Source organism: Callithrix jacchus, chromosome 21 (genome assembly GCF_049354715.1).
Source record: "Callithrix jacchus isolate 240 chromosome 21, calJac240_pri, whole genome shotgun sequence".
In the NCBI taxonomy this organism is placed as follows: Eukaryota; Metazoa; Chordata; class Mammalia; order Primates; family Cebidae; genus Callithrix; species Callithrix jacchus.
In genome coordinates, this window is record NC_133522.1 from 1,247,999 (window position 1) to 1,267,044 (window position 19,046).

General features: G+C 43.9%; 2 protein-coding genes across 22 annotated transcripts in view; one reads left to right on the forward strand and one right to left on the reverse strand.

The window, feature by feature from the left end:
* The window catches only part of RIOX2 (ribosomal oxygenase 2), a 44,640-nt gene that overhangs the window by 12,171 nt on the left and 13,423 nt on the right, over nucleotides 1–19,046 (forward strand). For 7 of the 20 annotated variants that reach the window (XM_078358535.1, XM_035282906.3, XM_078358547.1 and 4 more), the window contains 7 exons: nucleotides 994–1,122; nucleotides 5,100–5,203; nucleotides 8,926–9,028; nucleotides 9,759–9,930; nucleotides 13,098–13,186; nucleotides 14,652–14,741; nucleotides 15,195–15,410. In XM_078358535.1, coding sequence (XP_078214661.1) covers nucleotides 994–1,122; nucleotides 5,100–5,203; nucleotides 8,926–9,028; nucleotides 9,759–9,930; nucleotides 13,098–13,186; nucleotides 14,652–14,741; nucleotides 15,195–15,353 — 846 coding nt within the window. In that variant the 3' untranslated portion in view covers nucleotides 15,354–15,410. Of the gene's footprint in view, nucleotides 1–993; nucleotides 1,123–5,099; nucleotides 5,204–8,925; nucleotides 9,029–9,758; nucleotides 9,931–13,097; nucleotides 13,187–14,651; nucleotides 14,742–15,194; nucleotides 15,411–15,838; nucleotides 16,114–19,046 lie in introns of those variants that run through there. The other 13 variants (XM_035282911.3, XM_078358544.1, XM_078358543.1 and 10 more) reach the window with 5 other exon arrangements.
* Nucleotides 15,567–19,046, reverse strand: part of CRYBG3 (crystallin beta-gamma domain containing 3) — a 147,939-nt gene continuing 144,459 nt past the window's right edge. For both annotated transcript variants that reach the window (XM_017967157.4, XM_002761299.7), the window contains 2 exons: nucleotides 18,055–18,214; nucleotides 15,567–17,279 (listed from right to left, as the gene is read on the reverse strand). In XM_017967157.4, the coding sequence (XP_017822646.3) occupies nucleotides 17,191–17,279; nucleotides 18,055–18,214 (249 nt within the window). In that variant the 3' untranslated portion in view covers nucleotides 15,567–17,190. The remainder of the gene's footprint in view (nucleotides 17,280–18,054; nucleotides 18,215–19,046) is intronic.

Here is a 19,046-nt window from a genome sequence, read left to right on the forward strand (position 1 = left end):
CTTCTCAGGAGGACTTGCAGTAGCAGTGGTGGTGCTTCATGTGGGTCCCTTGGTGTTGTTCAAGGTTTAAGGTGTTGCACTAAACATGATGAAAACGATACAAGAACTGTGAGCGATCACTTTTTACTGTGATACACGGCGCGCTGGAGAGAGGAACTGCTCGCGTGGAGATAATTAGCATCACACTTGAGTTCATGGCAATAGCGATAGGAGGTAGCACAAAATTACTACAGTAGTGCAATGTGTACTCAAGTTAATTTTATGTAGCTATTCCATATTGCTTCTTTAAGTTTGTTTACATTTCTTGACTGCAAGTGGTGCCATGTATTGTCTGGAAGTATTTGTATGGGTAAGTTTTGATAAATTTTAACCTTTTCTAATGTGTGTATCTTTTATGGTAGTAGATGATAGACTAGTATCTACATATGTTTCTATATTTGATGCATTTATACCATTCTTAATTCTTTTGATATGTTTCATTTCTTTTTCAAATTGTTGCAAATCTCCCCCAAATTTTTCAGTATATTTATATAAAAAAATCGGCATATAAGCAGCCTGCACAGTTCATCCCCAGGTCCTTAGGCCAGTGGCTTGTGCCTGCAGTCACTTTGGGAGACCGAGGTGAGAGGATTGCTTAAAGCCAGGAGTTCAAGACCAGCCTGGGCAACAAAGTGAAACCCCATCTCTAGAAAAAAGATAAAGAAATTAACTGGGTGCTGTGGTGTGTGCCAGCTTCCCAGCTATGCAGGAAGCTAGGGCAAGAGGATTTTTGGAGCCCAGGAGTTTGAGAGGCTGCAGAGAGCTGTAATTGTGACACTGCATTCCAGCCTGGGCAGCAGAGTGAGACTGTCCCTAAAAAAGAAAAAAAAAAACCCTGTATTGTTCAAGGTTCACCTATAACATCGTCTAAGCCCTTACAGGGCTACTATTGCAGAAGCACTTTGTGAGTTGTCATGAAGCTCTCTGATGCTCCTGGGCCTTGTGGATCTCTAGGTTTTCATCCTGCAGCTGGAGGGAGAGAAACACTGGCGCCTCTACCACCCCACTGTCCCCCTGGCACGAGAGTACAGCGTGGAGGCTGAGGAAAGGATCGGCAGGCCGGTGCACGAGTTTACACTGAAGGTATGTGGTGGCCATTGTAGTTTTTTCTGTTGCTAAGACAAGTTCAGGCTGAAGGTTTAGAGTTCGTGTGATGGTCCCCATGGGAAGAATGTGTCCCTGGGTCTCAGGGCAGGGTGGCTCTCATTGCCATCAGCCAGTGCATGCAATTTCTGAAGGTGTCTTGGTGGTTGCACTTGGAGAAGTGAGCTAAGGAAGTATTAAGTTTGCTTCCCAATAACCTGTCCTCATGTACAGTTCAAGTTCAACCGGAAGTAAGAGAATTCAGTGAACCACTGACTCTAGAGGAAAAATGGAAACGCTGGCCTTGGGCAGCTTCTCCACATCTAAGACAGTGCTCAGCACAGGGCTGGAAGTTGCTTAGGCAGAGCATAGCCATGGTTCCCTTAGTTTTTTAGTTATTAAAATTCCAGTGTGACTCATTTTTATTATGGTTATATGGCAGACTCTCTCTGCACCTGCTGCATGCAGTTACCAGAACAGCAGTAACCAGGAAAGCTCTTGAGGATCCCTTCTTTGGGGATTCAGGTGACTTGATCATCTTCCTGCTGAGCAAATCTGTCTTTGAGCAGTGAACCTCGATGGGAACGTAGCCAGTCCCCAGCAGGAGAGGTTGTTGAGGAAAAGAACCTTAGAGGGATAGGAGTAGTTTCATAATTCAATTTTATACTCTTTCTTAAAATATGTAACTTAATTTCCTTGAGCAATAAAACAATAGTTATTTTAAACCATTCCAAAGAATCTACCAACCCGATACATTTGCATATACTTACTGTTTTTCTTATGTCTCGAAGTTATAATTAGTCTGTTTCTTTTTTTTTTTTTTAATTGCATTTTAGGTTTTGGGGTACATGTGCAGAACATGCAAGATAGTTGCATAGGTACACACATGGCAGTGTGTTTTGCTGCCTTCCTCCCCTTCACCCACATTTGGCATTTCTCCCCAAGCTATCCCTCCGCAGCTCCCCGCACCCCGCCGCTGTCCCTCCCCTATTCCCTCCAATAGACCCCAGTGGTCTGTTTCTTATTCAATGCTTTGTGTGTTTTTCAATTTTAAAATCCTTGCCTGCTTCCCAGTAACTAAGGGAAGCAAACTCACTTTTTAGGGTAGGCGACTGTGTTATAGGAGACGTAAATCAATAAACAACAGGAAAGGGAACCTTACTGGGTTCACACTTCTAGTCAGTGGGCTGAAACTATGGCCCATGGACCAGAAAACCTGGCCTGCTGCCTGTTTTTGTAGTAGTTTGTTGGAACACAGCCACACCTATTCTTTAAAGTACTGTGTTGACGCTACGCCAGCTGAGCGGACTGGTTGCCACAGAGATCACGTGGCCCACAAACCAAAATATGTGTTGTTTTTACATTTGGCTCTTCACAGAGTCTGCCAACTTCTGCTTTTGTTGCACCATGTTTATAGAGATTCATGGTTGGTTATCTTTAAAGACAGCCATTTATGGTCTTGGAGGTCAGGGCTGAGTTTCTCAGGCTGATGAGCTGGCTACTTGCTCTGCCTGAGAAGGTCAGGCTTCACAGTGGCCTTTAAGTGTAGAGGGTGTGGACTCTTCATACTGTTGTCACACCCATTAAACACTCAGTGAACACTGAGTCTCCTGGAAGGAGAAAGACCACGTTGTACAGGGTTGCGCATGTGAGCTTGTACCCAGCGGGCCTCTTCAGCAAAACCTTGTGTCAGTGCCCAAAGATGAAACAGACTTCGTGGCTGTGGCGGAGGGTGGGGGGGCGGGCATGGGAGAGTGACAGTGGGGGTCCTGGAACCCTTATCTTACACCAGTGGCAGCCTGTGCAGGTCATCTGCAGACCCAGGCCCTCAGGATGAGATCACCCCTGTGATGGAAACTCCACTCTGTGGCTCAGAGATCTGACAGATCTGAGCTTGAATTCAGCTGCTGTCACTTCTTAGCTGTATATCTTAGCATCAAGTCATTCATCCAAGTCCCAGTTTCCTCTTTATTAAAATGGAGATCATGATATTTACCTTGCAGGCTGTGAGGGTTGAAACGTAATATTTTGGTGCCTCCTTTACAATAAAATTCTTTAGAGAAAATATCTGTATGTCTGTCTTCGTTTTGCCGTTGCTACTTGTCAAATGACCACAAACTCAGTGGTTTAAAACAACATAAACTCATTATCTGATGCCTCTGGAGGTCAGGAGTCCAAAGGGTCTCACTAGATGGCTGTACTGCGTTCTTTCAGGAGGCTGTAGGCGAGAATGTTTATTTGCCTCTTCAGCCAGGATGGTGGGGCAAGTGCATATGAAATGAAGGAAACAGTCATGTGCCACTGACATTTTAGTCAACAACAGACTGTAGATGTGACAGTTCTCCCATAAGGTTGTAATGAAACTGAAAAATTCCTATCACGTAGCGATATCGTGGTCATTGTAAAACGTTGTAGTGTTACTCTTACGTGTTTATGGTGACGCTGGTGTAAACAAACCTACTTCTCTACTAGTCGTATAAAAATGTACAGAGGGGCCCTGGGCTTTCCCATTCGTTTACCATCTGACGGACTCACCCGGAGTGAATTCCAGTCCTATGTGGATGTTCCACTTTTTGTTGTTTATACTGTATTTTCACTTGTCCCTGCTGAGGTGTATTTAAGCACATAAACACCATGTTGTTACAGTTGTCTGTTCAGTGCAGGCACGTGCTGTATAGGTTTGGAGCCTGGGAGCAATAGGCTATACCGTGTAATCTAGGGAACAGGCCATCTACCTAGATTTGTACGTATAGTTTGATGTCCCATTGTGAAGTGACGTGTGACTGTATATGTGAGAGTGTCACTCGGGCTGGCACAGACACACTCAGTAATGATAGTTATAATTATCAGTGAAGCATTCACTGGAAGTACTGTCAGTTTGCTGGCATTCAGGGGAAATTTGCAACCAGGATAGCTCTTAAGAGTATATATCATGATATATTCTTGCTTTGAGGAGAATCTTAAACACTTTTTTAAAGTCAGTGTTTCTTGAGCTCTTTCTCCAGGGCTCATGGTCTTAAACGTTGCACTAGACTGCTGCTTGTAGTTGCAGAGAGAAGATGAGCTACCCTCAAGATTCCCTCTTTTCTCTGTGGGTAGCTGCTATACGGAATGTTTTGGCTTGAGTGGGATTACGAAGAAGGTAGCTCCGGGCAGGAGTAATTTAGGGAGAATGTTTTAGTTCAGTCACTTGGAATAGGGTAGAGGCGATTCAGCTGCCCGAGAAAATGATGGATCTTTCATTACATCTGATTTTTCAGTTCAAATAAGGATTGTATAGTTTTTCACCCATTCATCCCAACATTCATTGAGCCGGTGTTGAGCGCTAGGTGCTTTGCTAGGGTAGGTTCTGGGGAAGGCAAGATGGGTAAGATACAGACCCTCCCTAGAAGTACTCGGAAATTATCAGGAGGTGGGGGACTGGCAGGTAAAATGACACAGTCCAGTCACGTGCCCATCATTGCCCTAAGAGTTTTGGAAGCAGCATCTCTAATCCTCAGAATAATCCTGTGAGGTTTGGGGCTATTACCTTCATTTTTACATGTAAAGAAACTGAGGCTTTGGGCAGGTAAGTAAGTTGCCAGATCAGCAGCCAGTAAGTGGCAGTGTCTTTGTGACTCTAGGTTAAAGCTCCTACTGTTAACCACTGAAGCATGCAAGAGGGAGGAAGCAGGCTTCCCAGACACAGGATGTCACCTTCGGTGATCCCTGCGTCAGGCTGGGGTAGTCTCAGGTGAGTCTGGTCTCAGCTTGAGAATGAAAAAAAAAGTGACTTCAGGCACTGAGCCTCGCGTGGATTGTGGTTCACAGTGACAGGCTCACGGACACAGACGCCTGAGCCCAGCATACAGACTAGATGGCAGTTTCTAGAATGGACAACTGAGATGCAGAGTCCATATTTATCTCCTTGAAATAAAGAGGACTGACAAGGAATACTTCTTACTAACTTCTCTCCCCTTTCCTGTTCCTTTCTTTAGCCAGGCGATTTGTTGTACTTCCCCAGAGGAACCATTCATCAGGCGGACACTCCTGCGGGGCTGGCCCACTCGACTCACGTGACCATCAGCACCTACCAGAACAAGTAAACACTGCTTCCCGGCTGCGTGTGCGAGGGCAGCTCTGAGATGTTCAGGAGGGACAGGAGGGAACTACCCCAGGGTTTCTGTGTCCTTTGCTGACTTCCACATTCCTTTGATGTCCCATGAGTGTGACCGGCCCCTCCAGACTTGCTTCTGGGGACATCATGAACCTGACTCTATGTAGGACATGAGGCATTGACCAAATAGAGAGTCCTATAGTTTGGAAACAGAGTCTAGCTGTGGGTGTGTCAGTGTGTCAGTGATGCCAGGCTGCGGTCGGACTCCCTCTTGTTTAAATATGATAAAATATATATGACATAAAACACGCTGTTTTTAAACATTTTAAAGCATAGTTTGACATTAATTACAGTCACACTTGTGCAGCCATCACCACTGTCCATTTCCAACATTTTCATTCCAACAGAAACTCTGCCCGTTGAAATCTCTTGGTCTCTTTTAAGGGTTTCTCTTTTTACAGTCCACGAAATTAAAGTAGGCCAGGCAGTCTGGAACAGCGGGACTGAAATGCATGTTCTGACAGCACTTCATGTTTCATTTCAGCTAGCGCATCCTCACTGAGTGGCAGTGCTTCCCAAAAGCAGCAGCCTTGCTGGTCCAAATCATATTTAAAAACACTAGTCATGTCACGCGTGGTGGCTCACCTGTGTCATCCTAGCATTTTGGGAGGCCAAGGTGGGCGGATTGCCTGAGGTCAGAAGTTTGAGACCAGCCTGGCCAATGTGGTGAACCCTCATCTCTACTAAAAAAATACAAAAAATCAGCCAGAAGTGGTGGTGTGCGTCTATAATCCCAGCCACTTGGAAGGTTGAGGCAAAAGAATTGCTTGAATATAGGAGGTGGAGGTTGCACTGAACCAAGATCATGCCACTGCACTCCAGCCTCAGCGACAGAGTGAGACACTGTCTCAGGAAAAATCAATACTAGTCATGAGCTCTTGCGTTAGGCAGATATGTACTAGACATTGTGTTTGTTGCTGGGAATTCCAGGATTGAATTGAAGCGGCTTTGAGAGAGCTTATACTTTGGAAGTGGTTGTGGGAGAAGAGAGAGTGTGATACATTCTATGGTAGGTTTGCGGAGAAGACTTGGAGCAGAGAGGAATGTATTTAGCTAAGTAGGAGCAGTAGAGAAGGCTTCAGAAGTGACTTAACACCAATGCTGAGTGAGTCTTAATAAAGGGTGAGTAAGTAGGGGTGGGTCAGCAGATCCGAGGAGGAGAGGACATTCTAGGTCCAAGGGACAGCAAGTCCCCTCCTACCTTCAAGGCCAGAACTTGCAGAATAAGTTAGTAAGCATATTTCCCTTTCTTTATCGGACTTTTCAGTGTGAATTTCACCTCTATGTTTAAAAGACTTACTGGAAGAACTAGCCGAGGCCTGGCCCGAGTTTGGTGCTATCTTTGCCCACAAGTAAAAGACCCAGGCTTGTATTAGGGTTCCATTAATACCCTCATCACTGTGGCTAGGTAGATTCCTTGCATCTTAAGGGACAGACAGTCACCAAAGCCAGCACAAGGAGAGCAAGGTCACTGGTGGGCGTGAGTCCTAGAAACTGTGGAATTGCCAGGCTACAGAGAGGCTGGAATCAGAAGTCCATTCTGGATTCAGAGCAGCTCTGGACCAGATAGCTTGGCCCTGTGAACATCCGTGCATCTGCTGGGGTCCTGTCGTTAATGTTTCTCAGCCGTTCCCTCTCCGTCATTCTCTTTTCCATTTCTCTTACTGCCATCAACTGGTTTTCTAGTGACTGGTGTTTTGCTCCCTCCTCCTTCTTTAGCTTCTGTTTACCGTTAACACTGAGCCATCCGTCACCAGTGACTGCTCTGACCTCTCTCTGTCTTGCTGACCCTATTAGTTTTAGCTTCCACTAAGGACCTGACTCACTGTTTCCCAATCCTAAGAGTGAAGGACTGGCTGGCTGCCCCTGGGGCCTATCCATTTCTTCTCCATTCAGCTGGGGCTGGGAAGAGCTTTCTAAATATAGACGTTTCCTGCCTAGGGCTGTGGGTTATCACCATGATCAATGTGTCTAGGCTGGATTTTGACCTGTGTCTTGGTCAGTGACGCTGGAGCTAGAATGGGGGGATATGACTTGAGGATCATTGCTCCCCAGAAATGATGCTGTGCTTTGAGCCTGGTGATCCTTCAGGTACCATAGAAAGGGGAAGATTTGGGGCCTCTCCTAAAACCTGTCAGGGTTCAGGGTCTGCTGTGTGTTGTCCATTTGGTTGTTTTACGGAAGTGAACCCTTGGGGATATTCCTAAATTTTGGGAAGTCCCAGTATCTATTCTGACTCTTAGAAGAGCATTTTTTTTATTTTTATTTTTTTGTGAGATGGAGTTTTGCTCTGCCACCCAGGCTGGAATGCAGTGGCATGATTTCAGTTCACTGCAACGTCCACCTCCCAGGTTTAAGCAGTTCTTTGGTTCAGCCTCCTGAGTAGCTGGAATTATAAGCATGTGCCACCACACCTGGCTAATTTTTATCTTTTTAGTAGAGACAGATTTCACCATCTTGACCAGGCTGGTCTTGAACTCCTGACCTCGTGATCTACCCGCCTTGGCCTCCCAAAGTGCTGGGATTACAGGTGTGAGCCACCGTGCCCGGCCAGAAGAGCACTATTTAACTTCTACTCAATTCCTCCATGAGCTGTTGCTGTATGACTTCCACCCACATAACCCTGCAGAGGAAGCACATATTTTATGCTGCTGAGAGATCTGCATGTGCCCTCCAGGTTGAGATTCAATAAAAGATGCAGGGTTGGATTAAGTCACAAAGCAGTGAGGCCACCAGCTAGTAGATGTCTTGGGAAAAGTGTCTCATGTGGCTTTTGTCCTCCTTTGCAACTTTTCTGGGAGGGAAGCGTAGCAGTGTTAATTTTGCTTACTGAGTGAGAAGTAAAAGTCATTCTGTGAATTTCCATTTTCCACTAGCTGGCAAACTGGTGTTTGCTCCCTCCTATTCCCTAAATCTGCTGGTGACACAGGAAAATTTTAAATAGCTAGGAAATGTTTAAAGAGAGCATCCCCACAGAGAGTGTTTCTTCTACCGGCACACACTTAGGAATGAGCCAATTCCAGATACCCCAGAGGAAGTAACGGTAATTGAATAGGGATGCTTGTCCCTAGATGTTATTTTTAGTCACTGGCTTCTATCCCCTGGTAAAACCATTGCTAGAAATAATTTTTTTGGAATTATTGATGGTAGATATTCAGGAGTAGCATCCCTTCTTGTGACAAGGAAAATGTAACGTACAAGTGTTCAAATAATTACACAGTCCAGAGATCTTGCTGTTCCCCTAAATTTCTGTTGCATTTATTGCATATAACATTTGGTTTTCGGTCCTATAATGACTGTGTAAATTTCCTACAAATCTCCCCTCATAGACACTGTTGTTAAAAATTGGGTCCATTGAACTTGCTGTTTTATGAAGTCTATGATTATTTTTCTGAGAACTTTTAAGAGAAATCGGTATTGAAGCCTAGCTTCCTGCTTTGCAGGTGAGTGTCTGGAATGGGGAGGGAGGAAGCAGGGTCTTAGATTTCCATGCTGAGTAATGTCCAATTAATGGAACTCAAAAATGCCTGGACAGGGAAGCTGAAATCCAATTTGTAGCTCTTGGCTTGATTCGTAATAAGTATTTTATGTATGTTTCGTATATGTTCACTGTTTGGCCTTTTTTTTCCACTTGGTGCATATCCTAGTTCATGGGGAGACTTCCTGTTGGATACCATCTCAGGGCTTGTGTTCGACACCGCAGAGGAAGACGTGGAGTTACGGGCCGGCATACCCCGGCAGCTGCTCCTGGTAAGGAGTAAAGACAGGTGGGAATGAAGGATGGTAGCGGCAGCCCAGGCCAGCTGATGTCCTACCTTAAGGACCCCGGGAGACTTCTTCCCACATGAGCCAGACTTGTCTCCTTTGCTGCACTGCCGAGCTGCGTGACTTGGAGAATGCATGGAGTCCCGTGTGATCCAAAGAGCTGAGATGCTGTGTGGGTAGCTCCGTATTTCACAGTGGCAGTAGCAGGCAGTACAGCCAGGAGAACTGTAGATTTAGCACACGTAAGATTACTAGTTAAGAGAGACGCACCATACTGGAGATCCTGGCCTCGGTGTATTTGTTGGCTTTCCTGTTCTTTCATTACATTTTGAAATGGGAATGCTATTTGATTAGTTTTGAGATGAGTGGGTTAGTGCTGAGTCGAGCAAAGGCTGCTTTCTCTGTCAAGCATTCATCTTAGGACAGTGACTTGTTTCCCAAAAGGCAGAGCTCAGGCTGTACCAAATTTCCAAGGATCTCTATTTCTAGGCAGAATTCTGAAAATTTTTTGCAAACAATAGGCAGCTTAGAATGAACAGTGTTTATAAGGAAATGATGAGATATTCTTAGGGACTCAGGTTGTCCCTTCCCCTTTGGAGTGACATGGATTAATGTCTATGCCAGGTGGTTGGCAGTTTTGCGGTCTACTGTGGAGACTGAGCTGGGCAGTGAGTTCTGCTGGCATCTGGGCCAGGACTCACTTCTGTGTTTCCAGCAGGTGGAATCCACAGCTGTTGCAACAAGACGATTAAGTGGCTTCCTGAGGATGCTTGCAGACCGGCTGGAGGGCACCAAAGAACTGCTTTCCTCAGACATGAAGAAGGATTTCATTATGCACAGACTGCCCCCTTACTCTGCGGGAGGTGGAGCGGAGTTGTCAACACCAGGTGGAGCTTGCTGCTTTCTTATGGGTGGTTAGAGGCTAACGTGGGGTGTTTGAGGTTTTTCTAGGTAGGCTTGTCTTTGAACAGATGCTTTAGTGTTAATGTGAACCTATCCATCCTTAGTATATATGGCCGGGCGAGATGTGCTGCCCTCATCCTTTAGCACCCTGCCTCTTAGAAGTCATTTGCAGAGAACTTGTATTCCAGCATGTTGGTTTTGTCTTTTGGGTGAGAAAAGCCTATGTTTGTAGGTACTGTGGTATTCATAGTCTTCAGGAAGTTTTAAAAATTTGAACATCAAAATAACCTTGTTGGAATTAAGTCAGGGATGGGCGTTTGTGTTGCTTGAAGGAATACCGGAGGCTGAGTAATTTACCTAGAAGTTTATTTAGTTCATGGTTCTGCGGGCTGTACAAGAAGCATGGTACTGGCATCTGCGTTTGGAGAAAACCTCAGGCTACTCACAGTTGAGGGGGAAATGGAGCCGGCATTTCCCCAACACGTGGTGAGAGAGGAAGCAAGAGCAAGGAGAATACCAGGCTCTTTTTAACCCCAGCTCTCGTGGGAACTGGTGGAGCAAGAATTCACTAACTGACCCCGACCCCAGGGAACTTACCTCTTCATGAGGGGTCTGCTTCCTGCAATGTGACCCAAACACCTCCCCTTAGGCTGCACCCCCACACTGGGGGGATCAAATGCGAACATGAGATTTGGACAAACATCCCAATCATAGCGTGGGTAAAATGGTTACCATCAGCCAGTGAGATTCAAGAAACGGCCAAGATTATCATCGACCTTCTCCAAGTCACAGGTGCCTAATTGATGACAAATTAGGTTTAGGCTGCAAATGTTAAAACATACTTCTGGGTGTTATTGATGACTTCCAGATGGATATGTCAATGTCCTATAGCAAAGATCACCAAGAATGTACTCCTGAATTCAGACAAAAGTTGGATGTGTTGACTTGTTGCAGTGGGAAGACCACACACCATTGGGGACCGCAGCGCATCTCAGTAGGTGTGAGTTGGGTGGTTTTGGTTCACGGAAGCAGGGCTTTGCTCTGGATTGATGTCGGGAAATGGAAGGATTCTATGATGAAGTCTCCTGAACGTTATGTGGTAGGCAGGAGCAGGGTCTGAGGCTGAAGTTATCAGTGGTAAAGCAGAAGCAGCCATTCATTAGCCAGACTAGGGATGCTTGGTCAGTGTTGTGATTTGGAATATGTTCTTGCCTTGCCTGAGTTCAGACATGCGTATGTATGGAGTGGTGGTGTTCGGTCTTGACCTATCATGGTCACAGAGTGATTTCTGATGTTAGTATTCTGTGGATTGCCTCTGTTTACCAGGACAGCACCAAGACCTAGCTGTGACTGCCAGACCGGCTTTTTGGCTGCTGTTGGTTCTCAGGGTTGAGTGAAAGGAATATTTCTTTTCTTTTTTTGAGACAGAGTCTTGTTCCGTCGCCAGGCGCCAGGATGGAGTGCAGTGGCGCAATCTCGGCTCACCGCAACCTCTGCCTCCCGGGTTCAAGCAATTCTCCTGCCTCAGGCTCCTGAGTAGCTGGGATTACAGGCATGCGCCACCGCACCCAGCTAATTTTTTGTATTTTGTAGTAGAGATGGGGTTTCACCAAGTTGGCCAGGATTGTCTTGATCTCTAGACCTCATGATCCACCCGCCTTGGCCTCCCAAAGTGCTGGGATTACAGGTGTGAGCCACCACGCCTGGCTGAAAGGAATATTTCTTACTAATTTTTATAAAATTCTTTATCATGACCAAGTGAGAACCACTGAGATAGATCATCTGTAAGGTCCCTTCCAACACTGATTGTATGTTCACTTTTATTATAGTCTTTGGAGGAAGCTGAGAATTTGTTTTTGATTGCATCTATTCAAAATAGCAAACGTTTTAAAGTACACTGTTGAATCTTTAGCAGAACGGTTTGCTTGAACACCAGCTTACAGCCCACACTACTTCCGGGTTATCCTTATCTTAGCTATTATATTCAATAAAGTGACTCTTTCCCCATGCAGATGACCCTGCAAAGCTAGTCTGTTTTTAGTGGCTGCTGTTCCACCAGGGTAAATCCAGTTTGGAAAAAAAGATTATGCTCTGTGGACTTTATTAGATGGATTTTATAAGATACCATGCTTGACCTACATAGACTGAATAATTTACCAGGGTCGCACACCTAGCTGTCGGTGGAGCAGGTCGCACACCTGTTGGTGAGCAGGTCGCACACCTAGCTGTCAGTGGAGCAGGTCGCACACCTAGCTGTCGGTGAGCAGGTCGCACACCTAGCTGTCGGTGAGCAGGTCGCACACCTAGCTGTCGGTGGAGGTGGAGCAGGTGGCACACCTAGCTGTCGGTGAGCAGGTCGCACACCTAGCTGTCGGTGAGCAGGTCGCACACCGAGCTGTCAGTGGAGGTCGCACACCTGGCTGTCGGTGAGCAGGTCGCACACCTGGCTGTCGGTGAGCAGGTCGCACACCTGGCTGTCGGTGGAGCAGGTCGCACACCTGGCTGTCGGTGGAGCAGGTCGCACACCTGGCTGTCGGTGGAGCAGGTCGCACACCTGGCTGTCGGTGGAGCAGGTCGCACACCTAGCTGTCGGTGGAGCAGGTCGCACACCTAGCTGTCGGTGAGCAGGTCGCACACCTAGCTGTCGGTGGAGCAGGTCGCACACCTAGCTGTCGGTGGAGCAGGTCGCACACCTAGCTGTCCGTGAGCAGGTCGCACACCTAGCTGTCGGTGGAGTAGAGCAGTCTTGGTCTCAGGTAGTCCTTCCAGAGCCACATGTTGAGCAAGAAGCTTGTCGAGGATGGAAACTGGAGTGAGTGTTGTGTGCAGAAGGCAGCACAGTCTTACGGGATGCGTTAGCTACTGTGCTTCGATGGTGTTACTGTTACCTATTTATTGTACTTACAAACTTACATTATTATTTACCTGATTCTATGTCTGTCTTCACTGTAAGAATGAGCTCCATGCCGGTGTGAACTATACCGTCAGTACAGTGTTGGGGTGAGCAAATTCTTCAGCTGGAGAGTACGCCATGTCTGGATTTAGCTGTAAATTGTTAATAAAAGTGCTCCCTGTGTGATTGCGTCTGTAAGCAAGTTTGAATCTGCCTGTTTCCTTTCCTGAAGGCCGGCTCTCTCTCTTTGGGTTCTAGGTGGAAAGTTACCGAGGCTGGACAGTGTCGTGAGACTGCAGTTTAAAGACCACATTGTCCTCACAGTTCTTCCAGATCAGGATCAATCTGTGAGTATCCAAGGGGAGGAGGTTGCCTTTCTTTTCAGGGTATTTTTCATCAGAGGCCTCAGGTTATCAAACTAACCACTGGTCTCTGCCCTCCTCCTTTTAGGAACCCAGCTGCATTCAGTTTAATGCCTTTTCTTCAGGTCAGATGATGACCAGATCTCACAGTTCCAGTTCCATATTTTCCTGCCCTCATCCCCAAAGAATCTTCCTTCATTCCCTTTATGTGGTGATTAATGTCTGGTCTTTGCTTCCCATCCTACTTCAGGCCTTATTGTTCTTGCTCGGACAGCCAAAGACCTCACTCCTGAGTTTCCCAGCCTCAGTCCTCCACATTGTGCACATCTGTCTTTCTCTGTGGTTTTGTGGAAATTGCGTCCCCTTAAACGCTGTCCTGTAAATTATGGAGAACAAAGTCTATGTTCTGTAACTTTACTACCTAGCCCGGCGATTCCCCAAACTGGCTAACTGATCATAGAGTCAATTGGAAAGCTTTTTAAAATGAAAAATTCCTGGACTTCATCTGGTCTTGGAACCTTTGCATTTGTGTTTTCATAGAGCTCCCCACACAGTCCTAAGGACCTTGGAACAATCGCATACCGTATAGCTTCACCCCATTCCTCCTCATCCGCTGTCTGAGGAGGTAACCCATGAATGATCAAGGGGGTGAGGGGGCACTCAGCTTTTCCCTATAACCAGATTGTTCCCGCCATCAGGGCCAGACTTGGAATTTACACACACACACACACACACACACACACACACACACACACACACCCCTCAAAAGTATACGTTCCTACATTCCTGTTTTTTTTAAGTGATTCTGATAACCAATTTGAGACACTACACTAGGCTAAGATTTTTTTGCCCTTAACCAAGAATGTTAAGAGGTGACCAAGAATGACTAAAGGCTCTGGAAGAGACGATACACTGCCCTGTGTAAGAGGGGGAGTGAAGGGAGGTAGGGACCATTTGGGAGGGAAGGGTACTGTAATTGAAATGGAGCTTTTATAGATCACACAGCTGGTATTTCTCAGGAGTTAATGCCTTCATGATGTTCATAAATTGTCAGTTTATACCTAGGAATGTCAGATTTTTTTGATTGAAAAAAGAGAGCGCAGGTATGATTAAAAAGAAACTGAGCGTTTCATTGATAAGTTGATACATAAATCATTGCTTTTTCATTAAATCCTGAAGATGCTCTTCCAGGTAGCACTGCAGCTGTTTTAACAACTTAGAATGCCCATTAATTGCCACATACAAATGGTAACCTGTGGTGACTAATGAAGCATAGACGTTGTGTGGATGCACCCACCCACCACGTTTTGCCAAAAGGGTTCTTCCCAGTATTCAGTACACCTCCCTTGAGCACCAAGGCTTTTAAGACTTTTCTTGGTGTTGACCTATTGGAAAAGCTCCCTAGTACTGACACCCTCAGTGATGGCCTCATGCATTTTTTCCCCCAAAGGATGAAGCTCAAGAAAAGATGGTTTACATCTATCATTCCTTAAGGAACAGGAGAGAGACACACATGATGGGAAACGAGGAGGAAACAGAGGTTTGTTCCAACTGAAAACAAACGTCTTTCCTGTGATTGGGGTGGTTGTTGGGAAGAATGGATCATTTTTTATTTCTAGGTAATATGCTTTTTATGGCTGCAGTATGGACGCACCATTTTGCACTACTCAAAGAGCTCTAGTGTGGGAATGATTAAGGCAGACACTTCTGTGATACGTGACAGTTTTAAAACAAACTAGCTGGGCCCTGTAGCTTTATAGGAATGGTATAATATACGGCATTTCAAATGACTAATACCACTTACTACGTAAATTAGGGTGCCTTTTATTACAGAGGTTGGCATCTTTTATGTTATCAAATGGGAATGTATCTAAAATACTCATGAAAGGGCATCAAAAATAATGATGTGTTGAGAATAGATTTACAGGAAAATGCCACTTCAGTGACATAAAGAGTGACATATATTTTGACTAATTAATTTATCCTTTTTCAGTCTCATGGACTTCGCTTTCCTTTGTCACATTTGGATGCACTGAAGCAAATCTGGAACAGTTCAGCTGTTTCTGTCAAGGACCTGAAACTTACTGCAGATGAGGAAAAGGAAAACCTGGTATTATCCCTCTGGACAGAATGTTTAATCCAAGTAGTTTAGTGCCTTTGCAGAATCAAATGCCGACTATTTTATATGCACATATTAAAAGCAAAGACCTGAGCCGAGGCGAAGATGAATTCAAGTTTCCTTACCTGCTTCTCTCCTAACATAAGGCCTCCCTGTTACAGGTGCTCAGCTGGCCCGATGTACTAACAAACAGGGGCACATGAAAACAGCAAATTACCCAGTGTCTCAGAAAATGACAAAACTATATTTTCACAAGTTCATTTAATCCAGTGTGGTAGAAAAGGCACAATTCCAATATATATCCTTTAGAATTGAATGTCGTTAACCTGGCTTTGTTCTTTGGAAGAAACAACTTTAAAAAGCTTTGGCTCTAGAAACAATTTAAACAATTAACACAATGAAGAAAAAGTTAAAAATTTTTTTTTTACAATGAAAATATACATACCTTTGTGTATAGACAAGCCCCCACCCATTAAAGTTATCCTGTAACATAAATTTTATTAAATACTGCCCCACAGATGAGAGGCACTTAACACCTATGGACAAAAGGGAGTTACAGAGGCTGCTTACAAGATGGAGAAAAGCCTGGGATTGAAGGAAGAAAAAACTCAATATTTACATGGAAAGACTAAGTCTATAAAAAATAAAATAGTGGGTCTTTGAGTTTAAAATAGTCACTGTTATTTTACATTCTAAAGTGCATATAGGTTAATATTTAAAAAAATATCATTGAAGAATGTAATCTTTTTTTTTTTTAAATAAAAATAGAGCATTTTTCTGCTTTCGGGTGAAAGTTGGGGATAAAAGGAAAGTTGTCTTAATGGAAGTTTCAATCCAATTCAACAGGGAAAACTGCTTGTGAATTGTGCAGTAAAAGGTGGTAATGACTATTGGAAGCTAAGTCAAAGCAATTTCCTACCTTACTGGCATAAAAGTTATTTAAAATGGGAGTGAAAAAACTGAGGTTTCCATTATTTAGTAGATAAAAAATCAACTCTACATTTACTTGAAAAGATGGTAAGGTCGAGGTTCAAATGCTACTTCGTTTTAATTAGGACATTTGAAATTTCTCTTGAGGCCAAAAAAAAGAAATGATGCTTCTCCTTAACTCTAGGATCAAGTGTCAGCAGAGAGACAGGCAACCACTGTCGTGGAGTCTTGTCACCTAAAGGGATGTCTTGGTTAATACATAAGAGTGCAAGTTCGGCCTTAGATATTTGTACTTTTTTTAGTTGGAAAGACTGAGGAAATAATGGCTGCAGAAAACACTTCACTACTTGTGCCTTATTCCAAAGAAGCTGAGGTCCCTGCCTGGGCTTAGTTACAAGTATAAACACTTACAAGGTGCGCTAGTTATAAAGCCGCAGTATAGAAACCTTAAAGTTTATGTAGGAAGGCTTAATATATTTTCAGATGTTGGTAAAAAATTACTCATCTGTTTGCAAAAGTATAACTCGACCTATAGGAATCTGTTTCTGTATGCTTTGTACTTAGACAAGCATCTAGGTAGGCTAGTCATAAACAATACGGGATAACAGCATCAGCAGTGTTCAATACATCAGGAGGAGGATTCACGTTTGGTGGATAGGAGAGAAAATACACACTTAGGAAACTTGCTCACCACAGCTGGAGATCACGAATAGAACCTTTCCCAGACATCACCATATTTTCTTCATAGGAACACTGAGTAATGGCAAGAGTATTTTGAGCTTTTCCATGGTTAAGAGCGATAGTCTCAGATGTTGGAGAAAATGTTCATTCTGCTCAGTGATCCAGGAGTGTGAAGACAGTAGCTTCCTTTCCACATCCACAAGACAATGACAGATGCGAGTCTCCTCCTCCTCTGCTCTTTCTAGGGACGGTGGTTCTCTCACAATATTTCAATGTCCCATTTCTGTGTTTCTTCTCCCTCCAGGGGCTGATTTACAATTACATGAGTCTTGTCACAATAGTTTCCTCCTAAAACAGAAATTCCAAAAGAAAAGATTATTTGTTCAGGCCGGTGCTTAGCAATTCACAATTTTCACAAGCTTCTGTTCCGCTCACCCTTTCAGTGGATTAATGTGCCATTTACAAAGAAGTCTGAAATGGGAAGCTGAGTTTCAACAGGCTTAGCCATTATTCACCCAAATTGGACCTTATTATGACTCAAATTGAAATATTAAAAGGCATAATACATGATTGTGTAAGTGGGGCCTTACAATGCAATTCTTCAGAGCAAAGTGCTCTGAGAGAACGCTGGCTGAATGTCAGGTACTGTGTTTTTGTTTCTGCACCAACAAAACTGTGACTAACCCAATTAAAGCAACAGCCATGAATAATATTGGCCCTGACCTTGCTGAATTCAAAAACAAGGTTAATTGATACCTACCATAAATTCTAGCTGAGGGTTTTTAAGGGCCATAGCAATTCCTGGCAAAAAACTAGGTATGTTTCTAAGAAACAGATGACATTCATTTTATGGTTTATGGTGCTTCAAATTTAGAACTGTTCTGAGTTCATGTAGCAAATGAAAGTTTTACAACTGTACTAATGAACAAAAACCCTCGGCTTTGTTGTTTGGGTTTTGCTGCTGGTTGTTTTGTTTGTATAACTGTGTATCTTGACTTTTTTCAAGCATAATTTTAAATGACTTAACACTTCTCTTATAAGGATGTCCTTTACCCAGAATGAGGACATCTGGAACTGAAACTAATACCCAGGGACACAGAATTGGGTGTCATCAAAGGCCCACCTTTAACATCAAGGACAAGTTGATCACTGAGATAAGAGCTGATAGTTCCGTTTTTATTCAGTCTCCACTTCTGCCTGAATTGCCCGTGTTCAGTCCATAGAGCTACTTTAGCTCCAGGTGTGTCTCGGCCACCAATCACATCAAGACACGTATCACTGGCCTAAAAGGGTTAAGAAATGATTAACTGGCAGTACTATGTTTGCTAAAGTTGAATTTCCTCCCTTTTCTTTTTAGGTAAACAAATCATAGACATGAAGTGTGTGTGTCTTATCTAAAAACAATACTAAATAGTATAATTTCAGCGAGCCCTTCTGAATGTCTTCTTTATGGCTGTGGGTAGGAGACGGTAGAGAAATAAACCTACTGAAATAGAGGTACTTGTTTTTAACAGGATGGCTACATCTGACAACAGATGTTGCAGAAAGATTTGCTGGATTGGAATTAAATGTTAAGTCCCTGTTTGCGTAAAATGTATTATGTTGAGCTTGGTTTTCTTATGAAAACATTGGATGATGGGCTAAAGATATCCGACAATAATTACTTTTAAATGCTTCTCATTTTTGAAGCATGAGAAAAAGTAAGTAATCCACTGGTGACACAATAAAACACAGACTTAATGTTTTTAAACTAGGGTTCTATTTCCAGTGCATTAAACATAACGGAGGGGGTTATTTTCCAATAACAGCTTTCTTCTACTGCTACTTCATTGTGTATTTTGAGTTTCCACATATTTAGAATCACAGAGACAGCTGATTGTATCAGGGCCATCAAGTAACTTACAAAAGCACACTGTCCAATATTAGATCTGGTGACTTATACCACTGGTTGTAAAAAAAAAAAATCACTTAGTTATATCCAGAGTATGTGATGACCTTTGTGTTTACCTAAAAATTGAAACTGGATTTTCTAGATCAAAAAATTAAGTCAATTTTATTTGAATATTTTAATAATATACATGGCAGTATTTTTATAATCAACACCTGTTTCTATGA